Below are 20,712 nucleotides of genomic sequence, written 5' to 3'. Positions count from 1 at the left end.
CAAGTTGGGTGAGCTGTTCCATGTCATCAAGGAGGACATTCCTGGATCTACACCCTTATTGATCCTGAAACAATATTCTTGTCAACCAAAGGACTTGGTTGCAACGGTTTGTTGGATGAGTGTCATTCCAACAAAAGGCATCCTACTGGACGTCCTACTTGGCTATGTTGGTGCATGAACAGTACTTCATGATTGTGATCTAATGCATATCAACACCTCCTCCAATGGCAGCATGTGGGGAAATGATGGAGCTGTTGATCCATGACTAGATCTAAGCAGTCCAGCATTTCTATCAGATGCTCCTCTTGACCACTCAACTTAACTGACGATTCATCTTCAATTCATTCGCCAAAAGGAACCGACGGGCCATACTGAGTTTGAGTGAACTGTTTTAGCCCCATGTCAACAAGTATCAAGCAGTCCATCCTTCTCATCCAGCCAGGGTTTCATGCTCCAGGGACTCATGGGTAACAGAGCAGGCTGTGGTAACTCCGGTGGTATTGTCAGCAGCTGTCTGGTGTCTTTCCTCCCTCTCTGAAAACCAGGAGGCGTCACGCTCAGTCAGCCACCAAATGCTGGCATAAATCGACACAGTGACTTCCCAGCCACTGGCCCTGACTCCACGGCTCTGCATAGCTCATAAGGTGTCATACTTGTCATGCAGCGAGGGTACATGGGCTTCATTTCAAGGACAGAGAGGACCAGACTCCTGAAGTTGTGGCACTGGACCTGAATGCGGTCAGGCCTCAAGTGTGTACAACCACTCAGTGGATTTAAAGTCTTTAATAGTTTTAAAATTGAAAAAGGGGTGTTTTTTTTAAAGGTTTTGAGTTACTAGCAGCACCAAGAAGAAGTGTAAGGATTGTTTTCAAACACTCTGCATGTCTACCATTGGTCAGATAAACTAATAGACCCCGCCTTAACCTCACCTCATTGGTTGAGCCGCTGTTGCTGTGGCAGGAAAGTTTTGATAGCCTCACAGAGACATATTTTTTTAAGGAAATCTAATCAACCTACAAATGATGTTGTCTCTGCACATTAAGCTAGAATTAGTATTTTAACTAAATAATTACACACTTCAACTTCAAGTTAACTTTAATTAGCTTTTTTTGTGGATTATTGTAGATATGTTTGTTTCTAACAAACAAAATAATGAAATTAAACTTCAGCCAGTCTTTTGCAGGTGATGAGGAGCTAATTTTGGAACCGATAGAGGGCTCTACTGAGTCCTGACAATGAACTCTGTGAAGGGAAAAACATGGTCACTACAGGTTCACATGGCAATCAGACAGACTTCAGGTAGAGGTCAAAGCATTTTCAATGAAAATAGTTTTTTGAGAAAAGCGCACCACTGTGGTTTCCTCAGACATGTTCATTTGGTTTCGAGGGTATTTCAAACTTGGAACAAGGCCACTTTTTTCTTGTTAATGAAATATGCTAGTATGTTCAGTATGCTAAAATATGAGCATACTGACTAGTATGTGTTTCTTCAGTGTTATGATTCTTACATTTGGCATGGATCTTGTCAATGCATGCAATTTTTAACCAAGCAAATTGCTGCTGTTTATAAAGTACAGAGATGAGGGCATTTGGTTGCATATCATTATGTGATTTCGCTTGAACAGAGATGTGTGCGTGTCAGAGAAATGTGCATGGCACTCTGGGATGCTCTAAAACAATGTCACTCCAGGTGAAAGAAGCATCAGACTCAATGTGGTGGACATTAAAGGTGTTTTTATGCGAGTACACTTACGAAACAAAAACTGGACTGGAGCCCAGAAATGGAATGGAGTGACAAACTGCCAATATTTTTCTCAATCAAAGCCCTGAGTGCAACATTGCTATTAGTGGTAATGATAAAACAAGCATGTCTGTTACTTTTCTAAGCTGATTTACAATTTTCGCTTTATACATTAGGTGACAGAATCTGGCAACCCCACAACATCGGCGCATTGTGCCATTGTGGTTTTGCATAGACAAGCAACTCTCCTGCTACGTGTTCCTCTTTGTTTTTCCTCAAGATTTTCACCCCTGCACTCTGCTGGAATGTAGATGGTGGAAAACTGACTGTTCTTCCCACTGGCCCTGAGCAATAAGAGTGTTTACACAGACAGTCCCACCCCTCCTCTCATCACCAACTGCAAATTTATATCTTTTCTCTGGCTGTGTTTCTAATGCACCGGAAGCGAAAATCTTCCTCCAGAGAACCGAAGAATTCTCACATTATCTTTTCATTTCTGCACGTCAATACAAATTAATGTCAGGAAGAGTTTCAGAAAGTTCAACCGATTGAGTTTAATTAAATCAGAGATTTTAATGCATAAACACATTAATTACCAAAGTGCGCAGAAAGATTATGAGGTTACTTTCGTTCAGGTCCGCTGTGTCAATCAAATTCTGAAATATGCTAAAGGGGGGTAATGTCTCTAAATTAATGCAATAACAGAAATGATAGTAATGATATTCATTGTGAAAATAACTTCTCAGTACATTTTTAACATTCTTACGGTGCCAGTTTCTTTACAGATTATGAGCGTGTGGTTAAACATCTGATGAATCACAGTGTTTATGAAATGCACACTTTCTTCTGGGTTCACCTCCGGCTCAGACTTGAGTAATTGGTAAGTCGTAAACTAATTCCCATAAATCAAAACATTAACCTGGCTTTTTGGCAATCAGATGAAATTTCTAATAGATTCTGCAGCCTTGACTTTCATCTAAACCTACAGTGCACATGCTTAAAGAGTCTCTCCACTCATCAATTCCGACTCATTGACTCACAGAAACATATTGTTCTTCATAATATCAACCTTGACTTTCATTTCCATTTCATGAATATTCTAATTGTGATATCTACATGCATACACTCTTATAGATTTAAATGACCTCTGATAGCAATAATATTGAAGTATTATTAGCACTGTATATATGGCATTTTATTATGGATATACAGAAGAAACTGCATTTTGAATGTCACCTCCACACTAAAAATAATCATTATGCTGTTAATGCTAGCCCTCATGCGTTCGGTCATTTTAACTTTTTTAAAATGGATTTTCTTTCTTTTTTTTTTGAAAATGCTTGTTAAAGGGACTGTTCACTCAAAAATGAAATTTCATCATTTACTCACCCTTCTAAACCTGTATGAAATTGTTTTTCCTGTCAAAAATAAAAGAAGATATTTTGAATGTTGGTAATTAAACTAAGCTGCAGGTCACCATTGACTTCCATAGAATGGAACAAAAAGATAATATAGAAGTCAATGGCAAAAACATTGTTAAAATATATTCCCTTGTGTTCAGCAGCAGAAAGAAATTCATGCAGGTTTGGAAAAGGGTGAATAAATGATGACAGACAGACAGGGTTTTTATATTCTCTTGGATTATTTTCCTATCTTATACTCCATCAAAAATGACCCGCCTACAACAATAGCTTAATTATGCTATTTTATTACCAAATATTGGATTCAATATTTTTATCATCATCTTTTTGGAACTGATCATAATTTTTTGGAACTCATAGTTTTTTTTTGCTTTGTTTTGTTTTTGTTCCAGAACGGATTGTCATTTTTGGAACTAATAGGCCTCATTGATGTGAGCTTATGCACCTTAGTTTTTAAATGAATATTGCCAAAATTATCCACAAACAATGCTTTTTTTTTTTTTACTAAAAAAGGAGGTGCATAAGCTCATATCAATGAGGTCTATGACTAATCAACTCTAAAAAGGAATTCAAATCCTGTGTAAACTGAAAGAATACAAGTTGACAAAAAGATTAAATCTAAGGCCCCGTTTACACTAGTGCGCTTTCGTTTTAAAATGGCGTTTTAGAATAGAAACGATCCCCGTTTACACTGGCGTTTCCGCTGCATTTCAGAAACCATCTCCGTTTACACTACACAACCGAAAATGCATGTCACATGATCATTCATGCAGGTACAACCCTAGATTTGTAAAGGTAGATCCCCTATTATTTAGGGGCTTGGAGCGGTCGAATGGGGGATCTACTCATACATATCTATGGGTACAACAATGAACATGATGTTATTGTTTATACAGTCATCAAAGGATACGCAGAGCGAATGTGGGCAGCCATGCCATCGTTTTCAAAAGTCTCCATTTTGGTCCGTTTACACTGAAACGCAACCCCGGGATTTTCAAACTAAAACGGGGTCTGTAGCATTTTCAAAAGTCTCAGTTTTCGACCTCGAAAACGCCTGAGTAGTGTAAACGATAGGCGTAACCGTAGTAAAAGTTAAGCGTTTTAAAACTAATACACACTAGTGTAAACGGATTTGGTGATAATAGAATTTTAGACTCATAAGCAATTTTTTACATTTTTAACCAGGGACACTAAATTTGAAAATGTTCTGCACAACACAGGGGCTAGAAGAACATGTTTTCAAAGACACAGTTGTACATATTTAATTCTTCAATATGATTAAACATAAGACTCATGATTAAATTCAAATGAAAACAAGATAAAATTGCTGTGATGTTAGTCACGCTTACTGATACCGGTAGTCTAATACTGTTTTAACTCCACATTAAACTTTGCTTATAATCCTCTGCATTTGGTCTGTTTCAAAATCATATATGATGCAACCGAAGTTAAAAGAGGACTGCTCTGAGGGTCCATGCTTTGAAAAGCGTTATCAAATATGTGGAGATATGAGATAAACTGCATAGACAGCAGCCACATGAAGCCTTGAATGTTACGTTAATTTCTAAATATGTGATTCACTTCCATGCATCCTTCCTCTTAACACTTATTTCGCAACAAGAAGTATATAAAGACCAACTGTAGCAAATACAGGATATGAAGCAAGATGACTCGAGTAAATTAAAGTCAGTTATTTGAATAAGACCCAAGGTAACCTGAAGGCTATGAGATTTATTAGCTTTTTTTCTTGCTATTTGGTATTTCTTTTCTTTTTTTTACGATACACGTTCATTTCTGTGCTTTTCATAAACCTCTGATCTGATCCATGTGATCTGAGTGTTCATGAGCATGTTATTTTGTAGAACCGTCAGAATAACATTAGTCGTGGCAAAGAAATCTTTTTTTTTTATTGGTCGGTGAAATTACATTAATTAAAATGGTTGTAAAAATGCCAAAAATGTATAACAATTAGCCTGTGGAAAGGGAATACACTATATTGCCAAAAGTATTGGGTCACCCCCTTCTAATGAACAGGTTTGACTACTTTAGTAATTTCCATGAGTACAAATCTTAATGTTTAAGCATAAAATGATATTCTAGGGAATTGTGTGCTGCTAATTTTATAGCAACAGTTTGGACAGGACCCTTTTCTATTCTAACATGACAGTGTCTCTGTGTATAAGACACGGTTCAAAAAGACATGATTGATTCAGTCAGTGTGGAAGAACTTGACTGGTCTGCAGAAAGCCAAGTCCTAATCTCAGCTGAACTCCTCTGGTGTGACTTTATATGCAGACCTTGAGCCAAAAACTCATCACCAAACACCAGTTATTTGTATATACACTATAAGGACAAAAGTATTGGGACACCCTCTTCTTTAGAACAGAAAAAGACACTAACAAAACTGTGGCAACAAAGATGGAAACATAATTCATGTATTTAAAAACTGTATTTTCATCTCTGTTGCAACAGTTTTGGATGTGTCTAAAATGACAGTACCCTTATGTACAAGTCATTGGTGTTTGGTCCAAAATGTTGCTATAAAATTAGAAGCACACAATTCCCTAGAATATCATTATATGCTTGAACATTAATATTTGTACTCATGGAAATACCTAAAGTAGTCAAACCTTTCATTAGAAAGTCTGAGTCTGAGGTCCTGAGCACAGTGGAACAGGTTTTCATTGAGGACATCTCTGTACTTTGCTCCATTCAGCTTTCCCTCAACCTTGACCAATCGTCCAGTCCCTGCCACTGAAAAATCCCCCCCCCCACCACCACCACACATATTGAGGCTGCTACCAGCACACTTTACTTTTGGGTTGGTACTCTGCAGGTGAAGAGCAGAGCTGGATTCCTTCAAACATCATGCTTAGAATTGAGGTTCATCAGACCAGATAATCTGGTTTCTCAGAGTCTGAGGGACCTCTAGGTGCTGTTTTGCAAATTCCAAGTGTGTTTTCATGCGTCTTCACTGACAAGAGGATTGAGTTTGGCCACACCACCATAAAGCCCAGATCGGTGGAGTGTTGCAGTGATGTTTGTCCTTCTGTAGGTTTCTCTCATCTCCACATATGATCATGGAGCTCAACTAGAGTGACCATCAGATTCTTGGTCAGCAGTCTAGACAAGGCCCTTCTCCATCAATTACTCAGTTTGGCTGGGCGACCAGCTCTTGGAAGAATCCTGGTTGTGCCAAACTTCTTCCATTTGAGAGCTATGCAAGCCACTGTGCTCTTGAGAACCTTCAGTGCAGCAGACATTTTTAGACTTTCCCAGATCTGTGCCTCAATACAAGCCTCTCTCTGAGCTCTGCAGGCAGTTCCTTTGACCTCATGGCTTGATTTTCGCTCTGATATGCATTGCCAGCTGTGAGGCCTTTTATATAGAGGTTTGAATACTTTCTGAATGCACTGTATATGTGTGTGTATAATTTTAAATTAATTATACATTTTATAGTTTAATGTTGCTGTTACAAAAACTATATTTAAAATAAATATTAAATGGAGTATATTATAGGACATAGCCTACTGCATATGACACTGTTTGGATTCATGTAGGCTACACTATTCATAATTTTTTTTTTATTCTTATATATATATATATATATATATATATATAATGTGAATTGCTTTTATATGTTACATTTACCGTGTAGCACTGTCAGAGAGTAAAGGGTCTGTCCTTATCAAAAAAGAAGAGGGTTGTTGAACTTGTCAAGGGCAAAAAGTTCTATGATTCGACTCTCCGCCTCCCCTAAAATCCTCCACCCCTGATCTGAATACTTACACGGTCCCCTTAAAGCACCACGCCGCCATTTAAGAACAAACATGAAAAGTGAGCTCAGAAAGCCACATCCTCTTGTTTTCATATGGGCAGGGCAAAAAACATGACCCCGAGTCTCAAAAACAGCACGACACAAGCCGCTGCTCATTGCTCTCCAGTGAAAGCGGCATTTTAATCGAGGGAGTCGGTGCTCTACTGCTCTGGTCTGATGCGAAGATGGCAGAATCGGAGTATAATGTTTCATTTCCTCATTTGAACTCCCTTCTACAAATGGACCCTTACCTCAAACCCTTTGAAAAGGACTTCCAGAGGAGGTAAAACGGGCTTTTAAGCGTTATTTGCATCTTGTGGCTGGGTAATGGTCCTGTGCCCGTCCCAAACGCACAATGACACGCATGTCTTATTCTTCTATTAGTTCAGTGTAGTGTTCAGCTGCTGGATGCTCTCCGTGTGCTTCTGAAGATGGAAATATGGACATCTGATGGTTTCTATGGATGACACTTCACTTCTGTTCAACTGCTGCACAAAATGACAAAACACTGCTTTAAGACAGTAGAGGACAACTTTTTTTTCTTTGTCGATTTTGTGCTTAACGCTACTAGTTATAAATATGCTATCAACAAAAACAAGAATATTTTATTATTATTATTATTATTATTATTATTTTAGATTCCGCATTTAAAATATATATTTTTAATTCACCATCTTCATCTTCATTCAGCGTTTCCTTAATATATTTTAATTATAGAAACCAGGGCAGCTTATGTATTAAAAATAATATTTTTGCTTATATATAACAACATTTGTTTGGAATAAATATCACAATGTTTTGTCATTAACTTGTTGCTGTCTTCTAAGGAATGTAAACAAAATGTATATTTTAAAAATAAAAAAATAAATCGTTTTTAATGTGATAAAACTGAGCAAGAGCTCACTACATGTTGCACTTTTTTATTAAAATATAACTTAAAAAAAATAAAATATATATATATATATATATATATATATGTTTTTTTTTTTTTTTTTCAAGGCAGCCCAGACAGAAGCTACATGAGTTTACGTTGAATTAAAAACCAGATTGATTGATTGTGTAACCAAAATATTGGTGATAACCAGGAAAAAAAAAGTTATGCGTAATGTTGGATGTTTAATTATTTTAAATGCTTATTTTAAAATGCTTATGCTTTAGATCGTGCTGGCTTTGACATTATCATAATTCATGAGCTGCAAAATACATTTATATTTCCGACACCTATTTTTAGTCTCAAATGCTAGTGAAATGCTTGCACTGTTGAGGCCTGTGTAGCTCGGGTCGGTGTTCCCTACAGACCTTCTCGACATTGGCACTGTAATGAGATCATGTGACGACACAAAAATGTAACATGCTACACTGTTTATAATTGCATAAGTCTCACATAACTGTTTTTTACACCAGCAGTACTGCTTAGTATGCAGTACACTTGATAGCCGTACGAGCATGCTTAAAGATGTTATTAGGCCGCACTTATTAATACATAAAGACCTACAGGAAAGTAATGGATGACTTGGGGTGACCACCTTGAATATCTAATTACAATGTCACTCATAATTATAGTTACAGTTTAACAGAGTGATATTTGAGTATATAAACAGTGGCGCACAATTGGTACTTCAGCTTCTGATTGCTTATGCCTGGAGACTTCGAGTGCTCTGTACCAATTAGATGGCACTTAATTGCAATCCAGTGAGTGGCACTGTCAGCAGCCGTACGCTCACCACTCGTCACTTTAATACGTGATATACAGGGTCTTATGGCACCGTCTTTACATTTGATTGTAATGATAACAATGCCTAATTGCATTTTTGCACGCATTGTGCGTGGCGCAGTCTGCATATTTATGACTCGACATTCTCCATTCATTAGTGCCACAGAGACCACTGACAAGTGAAATGGAGTTCTTCATTATCGTTTTAATTAACACCAAAGTCTTGAGGGGTAGCCATCGAGGTATCTGAAAACATGGTACATGGTTTCTAATTTTACCCCTCTCTGCGGAACTGGTTTCGAAAGTGGAATAATGTTGTGTGAAATGTGTGTCACGGATTGATGGAGTACAACCACATGGGATATAAGGAACTCAGGTTATTAAGGAAGACTCCACTATTCTTAGCATGTTCCGTAAAAACTCTTTTTAAATGAAGGTTAATAACATTTCAGATTTCTTTCATTTGCTCTGGGTGAGAGAGCCCATGGGAACAGGAAATCGCAAATGAGATCTCTTTATCATCTCATTTGTTTCTCCTAGATTGCAGTGATAATTATACACTGTTAAAAAAAAATTTAATTGAGCCAACTTAATTTTAAGGCAACCAGCTTCAGCAGATTTTTGAGTTCTCTCAACTTATTTTTGTAGGAGATTCTCAAATTTTTGTTGTATAAACTTAAAACAACAAGTTGAGAAAACTCAAAATTCTGCTAGAGCTGGTTGCCTTAATTAAGTTTAATAAAATGTCGAAAAATTTGAAATAAATTCGAAATCGGGGCATGAAAAAAAACAAATTTATGAGATTAAATTTTTTTTAATTTATACATGAAAAATCCAAATTAAGATAACGTGTCATAATTATGACACAACTTGAAATTGACAGTCAAAATTTAGATAAAAATCAATTTTGACACAGAAATTCAACATAACTAATTTTTATTTCATAATTTAGACTTTTCATATGAAAAGTCTAAATTAATTTATTTTGATTTACATAAAAATGAATTAACTGTATCTACGCAAATTTTAAATGTGACTGTTTCTGTTGTTTTTTTGTTATCTTAGAGAAGCATCTGAAACTGTTTTTTAAAATAAAATTGAATAGTATTTTAAAATGTTGCAAGCCAGACTCGATCTTGCATTAGCCTCATGCGCACCGCAGCTCCATAACTCAACTAACTGTTATGCTACAACTCGAACATCTGAGAGTTACTGAGAGATGAAAGTTCATTAGGCCTCCTGGCCTACTGTATGTTAGCAGTACATTTTCTTGTGGGAGTTGAATGAACATTAGGTGGGAGTGAAGTCTTTTGAAAGTATGATGAACTTTGTTTTATTGGTTTTTGGTGGCGAAATGCTCTTATTGAGCTCAGACGGTTTGCAAAGGGTCGTGCTCTGATAAACAAACCCTCTAGGGTGAACAGAAGAGCGGTGCGTGTGCTGTTTTAACAGAGGCTAATCATTTACACGTTGCCCTGAATATCATGGGCAAACATAGCCGGCAGAAGCTGTTTTCTCATAAATATTTAGCCATTTTCCCGCTGCTAGCATAAGTAACGAGATGATGCAACTTGCGAGTGGTGAAAGTGTAAAACAACTAAACAACATGGATATTTCGTCCAGAAACAACACAAAAGTTACACACTTAAGGGTTTAATTTGTTATATAATATCTAACGTCAGCAAGAACCTCAAGTTGTGATTTGATTTTACTTCAGTAAAATCATACTGGTGAAACTAAATATTGAATGAGAAAAATAGGAGTCGGGGCTTGATTTTGCTCACTGCCTTGCCACCTTAAAGGGGACCTATTATGCCCCTTTTAACAAGATGTAAAATAAGTCTCTGATGTCCCCAGAGCGTATATATGAAGTTTTAGCTCAAAATACCCCACAGATAAATTTTTATAGCTTGTTAAAATTGCCACTTTTAGGGTATGAGCCGAAATGTGCTGTTTTTGAGTATGTTGCTTTAAATGCAAATTAGCTAGTGCTCCCGGAGAAGAGGGCGGAGCTTCAAGAGCTCAAACTCCGGCGATAGCAGTGCTAGCGTTGGCAAATAAACACTCCACTATTAGTACAAGCCTGTTATCTTTACAGAAAACATACTCCGTTTCAAAGTAAGTCATCTGATTATACTGTACATTATAAATTAGCATTTATGAATTACACAGACGGGGACAACATAGCTGGTCTCATTCTATCACAAGCTTTATAAGTCCCACTTCTGATTATGAGCTCAACAACTTAAAGCGATCGACTCGCATTGCTTTCATATGCAACTTTACATAATTTAAGATAATTTTAATACGTAATAATAACATAATTTTACTGTGATTGCAATAGTACATATACTGTACTTTGTATAATATGTACTTTAAATATTATAGTGCATGAATAATATGTTCAGAAATTTGTAGTCGGTGTGATTTGATTTAGTGCTCTGATAATCATTTATGATCATGCATCATGTTTTCCTTCTTAGGAATATTTTTAAGAAATATTCCTTTCTCAGAGACTTTGATGCTTGCTTACACGGTTCTTACCCTAAGAACCTGTTTTGCCTCACTCAGTAGTCTGGTGTTTTTGTTGAATAAGTGCTTTTTTTGGTGACTGGGTCACGCTGAACACGCATCTATGTGTCACGGCCCATTCCAGCAGCAGCGCGGATTCTGCAGACTCCAGGGAGCCTCGGGCGAGCCTCACACACCTGTCTGGCCCCTGAAAGGCCCTCTCCTCCCCATAAATAATTGTACATAGGCAGGTGTCAGTGCAATAGCTGCCCGCCTCTTGATCAAACCCAGCGTCAGAGGCCCCTGAGCAACAGGAGAGTTTCTTATGAGTGCAAGCATCAAAATCAACAAGGTCTTGCGGGCAGCTCTGAATCTCGCTCTGCATCAACAGAAGGAATGAAGTGTCAGGAATTCAGATGACTGAAGAGACTCTGTAAACTTCAAACTGGGATTGATATGTGTTGCTCTGATCACTTGTTCTCCCAGCTTTAGAAAGAGTTGTGATGAGTAACTTCTTAAACATTTTAGATTATGATGTGTTGGTGCACAAAACAGAACAACACCCTCCTTTTATGCCTTAAAGTGAGAGATTTTTGGTTTTGCAATATTTTTTCTTCTGTAGACCACATTTTTCTCTTGGACGCTTTTGTGTGGCTCTTTGATGTCTAACTTTTAGATTTCTGAGAGAAAAAGCAGTTTGTGTGTAGTTCCTCAACAGTCTATGCAGTATCACTAAAGTGTGAACTTAAAGGTTGACCACAAAGGCTTAGTGTGGCATTTGGGACAGGCCCACAGTAATACCAAGGTCTTGAATGTCCCCAAGTATAAATAGCAAACTTGTTCCCCCGTTATGCCCAAAATAATAATAATATCAGTGAGTTTGTCCAGCTGGGAGTGTAGAGAATGGTGATGTTAGACCACAGGTGCACCTGGAGGTCTGGAAGTTCTACTCTAATAAAAGAGCATGCCTTACATTACTTTTTTTTCAGGATGTTGAATGATGCTGTTTTTTACCATTAAGACGTTCATGAAAATTAAAGGACAATTTCACCCCAAAATTCGGATACTATAGTTATTTTATATTGTATTATTAGTATATTATATCATAAATTAAAAACAAAGAATATATAAAGCATTAATGGAACATTTTATTTATTTTAAATAAAACATATTATAAAATGTGTAATTAAAAAGTGTTTTTATATATAAATTATTACAGTAAAATGGATTGAACACAAATTTACAATTATTTTAAATTGTAATTACATGTTGTAGAACCTCTAATTTAGGCTTTAAAAATTGTAAATATTTTAAAACCTTTTTAAAGACTTGAAATTTTGTAAATACAAATAATTTTATATTTATTATTTTAAAAGTTTGGGGTCAGTGAGATTTTTAAAGACATCTTTTGCTCATCAAGGATGCATTGCATTTATTTGATAAAAATACTTTTCCCACACTTTTGAATAGCAGTATAAGTAAAATAAATTCATTTTATTAAACAAGGATGCATTAAATTGGTTAAATGCTGAAACAAAAAATATTAGGTTTCATAAAAATATGGACACCACTATTAAAGGTTTAGGAAAGGATGACGAATATGAAAAGAACGGAAAAACACATGCACAAATTTCGAGTGTGCAAGGACCTTTAGAGTTAAACTATTTCTGTGTTCTTCTCTTGTATATTTTGTCAGCCGTTTCATAATTTCTCTAAAAATACTTTCATGTAACCTCAAACTTTCTTTTGACACAGTTTCACAAAGACTGCTGGGAAAACCCAGCATTCTGTTCTCTAGACTGTGTCTCATTGCATTCTCTCAGCTGATTCTGAAAGAGCATGAAATGCAGTCTGATTTTGTCTCCATCTGGGACTGATATTTCCCAGCAGTCTTCCTCTGACAGTTACTCAGCCAACTGTACATTTGTGAGAACAAGCTCTTGAAACTAAATGAACAAACAGTGGGGAAAGTGTGAAGGTCAATGGGTCACACATTCTCCATTCTGCATGATATTGGCACAATGTGTCACAACTCCAAGGTGGTTAACCAGAATGATCTTGGTTCGAATCCAAATCTAGTAGGAACTCTGGGATATTGGCCTCGTAGTGGGTTATGCCCTTGAACAAGGCACTTAATCCAGAACTGATTGCTGCATCATGGGGCTTGTGGCAATACTTGTTTCACTTTCCAAACAAAATCTGCTTTAAAGAAACCAGAAACATGATAATTTACGAATAACAAATGTTAAAATGGAGAAATTTGACAATTTTATGCACAATGAGCCAATTTCAAATTTGATGCCTGCTACAGGTCTCAAAATAGTTGGAACGGGGGCATGTTTACCATGGTGTAGCCTCTCCTCTTCTTTTCAAAACAGTTTGAAGACGTCTGGGCATCGAGGTTATGAGTGGTTCTGGAGTTTTGGTGTTGGAATTTGGTTTCCAGCTTCTGAAAAGTTTGTGGTCGTCTTTGACGTATTTTTCATTTAATGATGTGCCAAATTTTCTCTATAGGTGAAAGATCTGGACTGCAGGCAGGCCAATTCAACAGCCAGATTCTTCTACTACGAAGCCATGTTGTTGTAATAGCTGCAGTATGTGTTTTTGCATTGTCCTGCTGAAATACACGTCAACTGGAGGGGAGCATATGTTGCTCTAAAACCTTTATATACCTTTCAGCATTCATAGTGCCTTCCAAAATATGCAAGCTGCCCATACCGTATCCACTCATGCACCCCCATACCATCAGACATGTTGGCTTTTGAACTGAACGCTGATGACACGGAGGACACGGTGTCCATGATTTCCAACAAGAATGTCAAATTTGGACTCGTCTGACCATAGAACTCTTTTCCACTTTGAAACGGTCCATTTTAAATGAGCCTTGCCCCACGGGACACGATGGCGCTTCTGGACCATGTTCACAAATGGCTTCCTTCACCTCATAGTCGGTCTTCTTATTCTGCCTACACAGAATATTTAGCTAAGAAGAATGTTTAATAAATCTGGACCCTGGTATAAATAAAATGGTATATTAAACAGATATATAGTCTTATTATATGACTTTTATATGACCTTGTGATACTTATGTCAAGCTTGTAAGTACGAGTCTGACAATCATGAACGTTTTAGCAAATTGAAATTCCAACTAAATGATCCAACTAGCTTTTTTAAGGACAGGCTATTCATGGCACTAGTTTTCTTCTAAAGCCTGAGACACACTGCACAATTTTTAGCTGTCCCAGATGAGAGATTGGCATCTTGAAACGGTTGTGGCGATTTCTGTGATCATGGCTCCAAATCGGTGGTCCTTTGTCTTACAGCGAGAGAGTCAGTATCATCATCGTACATTCATTTTGTACCCATTTTTTTTTTTTTTTCATTTTGTTGCACAGTGTGATCTGCAATAGTCTTATAGGATTGTTAAAATGGTGCAGTTTTTAGAAGGCTTAAAGCTGAATAGATCTTTGTGTTCACTCCTGGTCTGCATATTTATTTAATTTATTTATTTAGTATGGATTATGTCCGCTGCGGCACACTTTGATTTCTTAGCATGACATGCTCACTGACTGCCAAATAATTGCCATTGAGATGAGTTGTAGCATCTGATGAACTTCTGACAGTGTCAGAAACTTTGGGTCGCAGTCCTAAAATATGTCTGCCCTGGGACAGCCATCTCTACAAACTCCCTGTTTTTCCCAGCCAGCTGTCTCCAAACTTTTGTTTTCAGTGCCAGGCAAAACATTGCCAACATTACTTCAAGGGCTTGTTTGGGTTTGTGTGGTACCATTTAAATTTTGGCAATATTAGAACGTGACACAATTGATCGTCTAGTGACTAGTTAAAGCCGAGGCAGACTAACAGCATTGACTAGACTCTAGTCAACGCTCTTAATTTGCCTCAGCTTTAACTCAAGATCTCACCAGATTTGTCTCATGCAATGTGTCAAACAACAAACTTACAGAGCAGAAAAAGAAGAAAAAAATCAAACAGCAGATGCTCAGCTTTAGAAAGGACATCTATAGTCTAGTAATTTGCACTCATTAATACTAATATGCAGGTTTGCTGAAGTTCTGATTTCAGTGCGTTCCGGTTTCGGTAATGACCGTGTTGGAAATCAGCTTCCTATGAAGTCACCTTGACACTCTGATTGAGATGCAGTTTCTGATCTCTCCTCTAGACTCTAATCATCTGGGACACGAGCCTGCGGACATGCGGAGAATATCTCTGCCTTATGGTGCGGCAGTAGGCCAACCCTTCCTCCGCTCCTCAAACACTGATTTCTTATAATGGCAATGACTCTCATAATCACAGAGCAGCTGAAGTTTGACAGGCGGCATGGATCGGGAGGGGGTCAGATTAATTTCCTTCCATATAGCTATCAGGTGTTTGCTTTTGTGTTTGCCTTTTGGGTGTCCTGGAAATTGTTACGCTGTAGATGTATTTAATAGGGATACTGATTCAGTGTAACACACTTTTTAGGGGTGAAAACCAACACGTTTGAGGTGCCACGTAAGGTGATTGTTGTCATTTGCTCAGCTCAGGTCGGTGTCGTACAAGATTTGATTGCCCTTCAGAAGCCAGTCGTACTTAGACTTAACTTTGCATGCAAACAAATGTTTTTCGTGAAGTCTGTGTAAGGGAAACAAATCATGATTCATACTAAAATTGATTCTAAATTCATGAAAAAGCTAGGAGCAACTGAAAAAATATGTAGAAATCACACCTGGGTGGCCTTTCATGAACAAATTTACACAAAAATGTACACTAATTAACATTAATGACACAGGCAGTAGAAGGTATATTAGGCTGCTGTCACTTTAAGACCTAATGCATGGATCCAATATAGTGATACACATCTGATTCTTCAAACAGTTTACACTCAGTTTACAAATCAGACATTTTGACAATATTCTTTGTATTTGTCACGTAACTGAACTCTATCCAGTACTTATACGCTGTCTAAGAGGTGTGCACACTTTGGACCGAATTGAGTTCTCTTTGGTGTCATCACTTTTATTTATTTTTTTTTTTTCTCAAATTTATCCACTCTTTCTTCCAGAAGCTTTTGCAGAGGTGATTATATGAAAGTACTAATTAATCATGGTAGTGTAGCAACTAGTCTACCAGGGGCCTGTGCCATGAAGCTGGATTAGCTGGCTAGCCAAGTAACTTTCAGTTTAGGGCAGGTTATGTTCTGGGTACCTTTTAGGTAATATTATGTACCCTCTTGAGGTAAATGGTACAAAGGTTTTCCTTTTGAAAGGGTGGAGTGCAAGTAAAAGCTTTTGTACCTTTTTTCTGTGAAAACTGAAGTATTTGGCTAGTAAATATAGTACGCTAATCCAAGTTTAATTTCACCATTCTATACAGTATATTCAGTCATTTAAAGCCAAGTTCACACTACAGGACTTTACACGTCGGCAGGTCGCTGTGCCGTTCAGACTACATGACTTCATTGTCTGTCTTTTAGTCGTTGTGGCGTTCACACTACATGACTTTATGTAAATGATCCACAACCAGGGGTTACACACTACAGGAGCTGACAACAACTCTGTCACCCAACTACTCGATTCGGTCCCTAAACCACGTTTTATCATGAAAACACGCGAGAATTGACCATTCACAAAGAGGGTTAGGGACCGAAGGGTTAGGGTTCACGTTATATTGTGGGCTCGGAAAATATGTAAATGCGCATGCCCAGTAGCCGCAGATGCATCTCTTCTAACCTTAACCACAAATCAGACAGGAGTAGATTAACTTCGGTGGACTTAAAATGGTGTGTTCCTCGGATGAAATTAAACACCTTCTGATGTTTATTCATGGTAATTTCGTGCATTAAGTAAATATGAAAAGATGATCGGTTCACGTGTTTGAACTGAGGCAATACAGTGATCTGTCACGACACATTGAAGAGCCACAAAAAGGTATTTATTGTTTGAATTTCTTTAAAAATGACTCGATTTAAAAGCTGAGAGTCCTGAGACCTTGTTTCATATCAGCAGTAACCTGCTCTGTCTTCTCTGTCGGTGTGTGGTCAGTTTCCTCTTTGCTCTGAGATGTGTTTTTCACTGCTTGAGAACAGGAGTGTAGTGTGAGTGTTTGTCGGTCATGGCAACAGTAACAACTGGTGGTTAATAAAAAATATAGCAGCCAAAAGCCTGTGAAAGACGCTTATGTGCAAAAATATAAGCCTTTTCTTTAAGCGAAGTTGCTGCTGTTTTTCTTCCGGTGACCTCAACCCATGCCTTGCTCTTTCATTGGCTGTAGCTCGTCACCACACCTGACACCACGTGATGTCGAGTCGGCTGACCGGTCCAGATATTTGGCATGCTAGATATTTGTTTGGCAATATTAAATCGTCAGCGAGCATCTTTGATGCATCGTTGTGTAGTTCACACATAAAGATCGAGAAGCGCCGATCACCTGCAGATTTTCCCCCGATTACAGCCCGACCTGTCGGCGAGCTCGTTAACTTTCAAATCGGGCTTAAATCGGGCTTAAAATCCTGTAGTGTGAACTAGCCTTAACGTGTATTGTTTAGAAGACATTGTCATATAGTTCTGATGACATAAATCATAAGATTGGTAATCAGACATCAAATTGATTTAAAAGAAAAGTCCTATCAGCCAATAGAAATTGCTTTGGGGTCCAACATGTTATGTGCAATGTGATTTAAGCAATTTAATGCTATTTATAAACTTAAGTAACCATTTGCATGTACTACAATATGCAATTTTCCCACTATGCTTGCTCTTGACACGTATTATGCTGCATTTAAGTGTAAAATCGTTCATTTACATTCATACCGATGGCAGTCAAGGATGAAGGATGGATTAGTAAGCCAGTAACCTTTTTAAATATGGCACTGTAACGGTGCTGTCTGTTTATGCATTGATTTATGTTAATTTCTTTTAATGTTTGAAAAGAAAAAATTTCTTTTCTCTCCCCAAATAAATATGTGCTTGACACTGACCGTATATGAGCATATTTGTATTCATATCATATGTCTGTGCTTGTTAAAGTGGTTCGTGAGAGAAACTTTAAAAAGGCTTAAATCTTTAAAACCAAATGCCAGAGGTTAAACTGCCTCATTGTGATTTCACATGACAATGAATTCATTCACGAACAGCCAAGTTTAATGGTACCACTTTACGTGAAGGTTATTTTTGTTAACTTTAGTTAATACTTTAGGTATCGTGAACTTATGATGAACACTTACAGCATTTATTAATATTGGTTCATGTTCATTTGTACGTAGATTGCTGCTCAAATGTTTTGTCAGTGAGATTTATTTATTTATTTTGTTTTTGAAATTTATGCTCACCAATGCAAATGCTATTACTGTTTTACTGTATTTGTGATTGCAGTATTTAATCACAAATACAGTAAAACTGTAAAATTGTAAACGGGTTTAATTAACTGTGATTAAATTAACTCCACTCTAGTGTCACATCTTCCTTCAGAAATCATTATAATATAATGAAAAGGTGCTGGTGCAATGATACCAATGTTGAAAACGGTTGTGCTGGCTATTTTTGTACTTTATTTTATTATTATTTTTTTTTCCAGGATTCTTTGATATCCTGAACAGTTATTTTTTTTAATAGAATTACTGTGTATTATTATAAATGTCTTTACTGTCACTTTTGATCAATTTATTGCATCCTTGCTGTAAAAGTATTTAAAAATACTGACAGCACATTTTTGACCATGAACACTAGTAGATTTATAAATTAATCATTAAAGGGCACCTGTTATGCAAAATTAACTTTTACATGTTTGAACATAAATGTGTGTTAGCAGTGTGTGTGTACACAACCTCCCGATTGTATAAATCCACATGCTCCTGTTTTAAAAAAAAATCTGCATAAATCATAAGCGTCTCAGAGCAAGCCGGTCACAGAATCTGTAAAATGTGATGTCACATTTTACAAGCCCCGCCCACGACTGTTGAAGGACACTGCCGAGCAAAGACCCTTGCCCTGAGTGAGCCGCACACAATCCGCCATGTTTATCTTCACACTAGAGCATTTAAAAACAGCATTCGCGTAAGAAACATTGTCTTATTGAAGCTATAGATGTTATTCAGTCCAGAGCAGCGAGTGATTTTCTGCTTTTATTTTATTTTTGAGTCATACTAACAGCGTATGCTGCTGTCACTTACTAATAAAATTACTGTCACTTACTGTCACATTACTTCGTCGTGATATACATTATAATCAAAACCAAACCGATGTTTTTTGGCAGCGATCTGAGATACGAGCAGTAAAGGCACAGCCCTATTCTGGAAAAGGAGGCAGGAGCTCATTTGCATTTAAAGAGACATGCACAAAAACGGAGTGTGTTTCTGCTTCCACTCAAAATAGGCATTTTCAGAATGATACAATACATGATCTGTGGGGTATTTTGAGCTGAAACTTCACAGGTACATTTTGGGGACACTTGAGACTTACATTACATCTTGTAAAACATGGCATAGGTGCCCTTTAATATGGGTTAATAAATGCAGTTAAAAAAAAAGTTACCTAATGCACTAATGCTAACAAATGAACCCTTTTAGTAAAGTGTTAAAAGTTTATCAAATGATGAATCATCATGCATCATTTCTTGTCAAGTGCACTTAATAGATGAATCAATCAGATTTAATTCTACTCTGCTGCTGATTGGCTGTGGTTAAAGCACATCATTCATTTCTTTGAAGCATGTAGGATGTTGCTTAATGTGAAGATTTGACTGATCTGCAATTATTTTGTTCTACTACAACATTTAGTATATATTTAGTTTGTGGTTCATTGTGATTTCCAGTGGTTGTGATCTACAGGGGATGAACAGAGTTTTGATAGGCCTTTAGCATGCTGACAGCATGCTCCGCTTTAGTGTACTAACTGTAAGCACTAGACTGACAGCACTGTGAAACCCTCTCGTGGTCTATTGTGTCTGTCAATTCCTCCCTTTCAGCATTACAGTTATCAAAGCTTTGCCTTATGTAACTAATCCACAAATTTACACATAATTTAGCGACACTTACTGTTAGACTTCAAATTCCATGCCTGCTGTGAGCAATGTATCTGTTATTATGGATAATCTGTAGGTCAGTGTTTTTGAAAAGACTTATTATTGTTTTGTGTAATTTTAGGTTTTATTCATTTAGTCTGTGTATTATTCACTCAAAGAATACCCTCAGTTACCCTATTGATGAGCTGTGCTTATAGTGTCCATATGCACTACTGTTTAAAAGTTCGGGGTCAGTAGGATGTATTATTTTTTTTAAAGAAATTTACATTTAGTCATTTAGCGCTGACCATATCTCTATTATGTGGCTTGATGGTTTTTCCCTCGTTTTGGTATCAACGACAAGAAAACTGTCTGTCCACTCACATAGTTATGGTTTAGCATACCTCTCCCTAACAATCTGCCTCAAGCAAACACCACTAAATGTGTAGTTTACCGCATCCAAAATGGTAAAATCAACCGCAAGCTAGCCTGGGGTCCATTCAGCTGCCCA

The 20,712-nt window shown here is 37.2% G+C and overlaps 1 protein-coding gene across 1 annotated transcript in view; it reads left to right on the top strand.

The window, feature by feature from the left end:
- Positions 1-6,962: 6,962 nt before the first annotated feature.
- Positions 6,963-20,712, top strand: part of LOC306851571 (1,4-alpha-glucan-branching enzyme-like) — a 153,014-nt gene continuing 139,264 nt past the window's right edge. Inside the window, exon 1 of the mRNA XM_079387902.1 lies at positions 6,963-7,262. Within this exon, the coding sequence (XP_079244028.1) occupies positions 7,165-7,262 (98 nt within the window). The 5' untranslated portion in view covers positions 6,963-7,164. The remainder of the gene's footprint in view (positions 7,263-20,712) is intronic.

The sequence above is a fragment of the Barbus barbus genome (genome assembly GCF_936440315.1).
Source record: "Barbus barbus genome assembly, chromosome: 31".
Lineage (NCBI taxonomy): Eukaryota > Metazoa > Chordata > Actinopteri > Cypriniformes > Cyprinidae > Barbus > Barbus barbus.
Note: the sequence above shows the minus strand (reverse complement) of the source record. Positions and strands in the feature narration are given on the sequence as shown.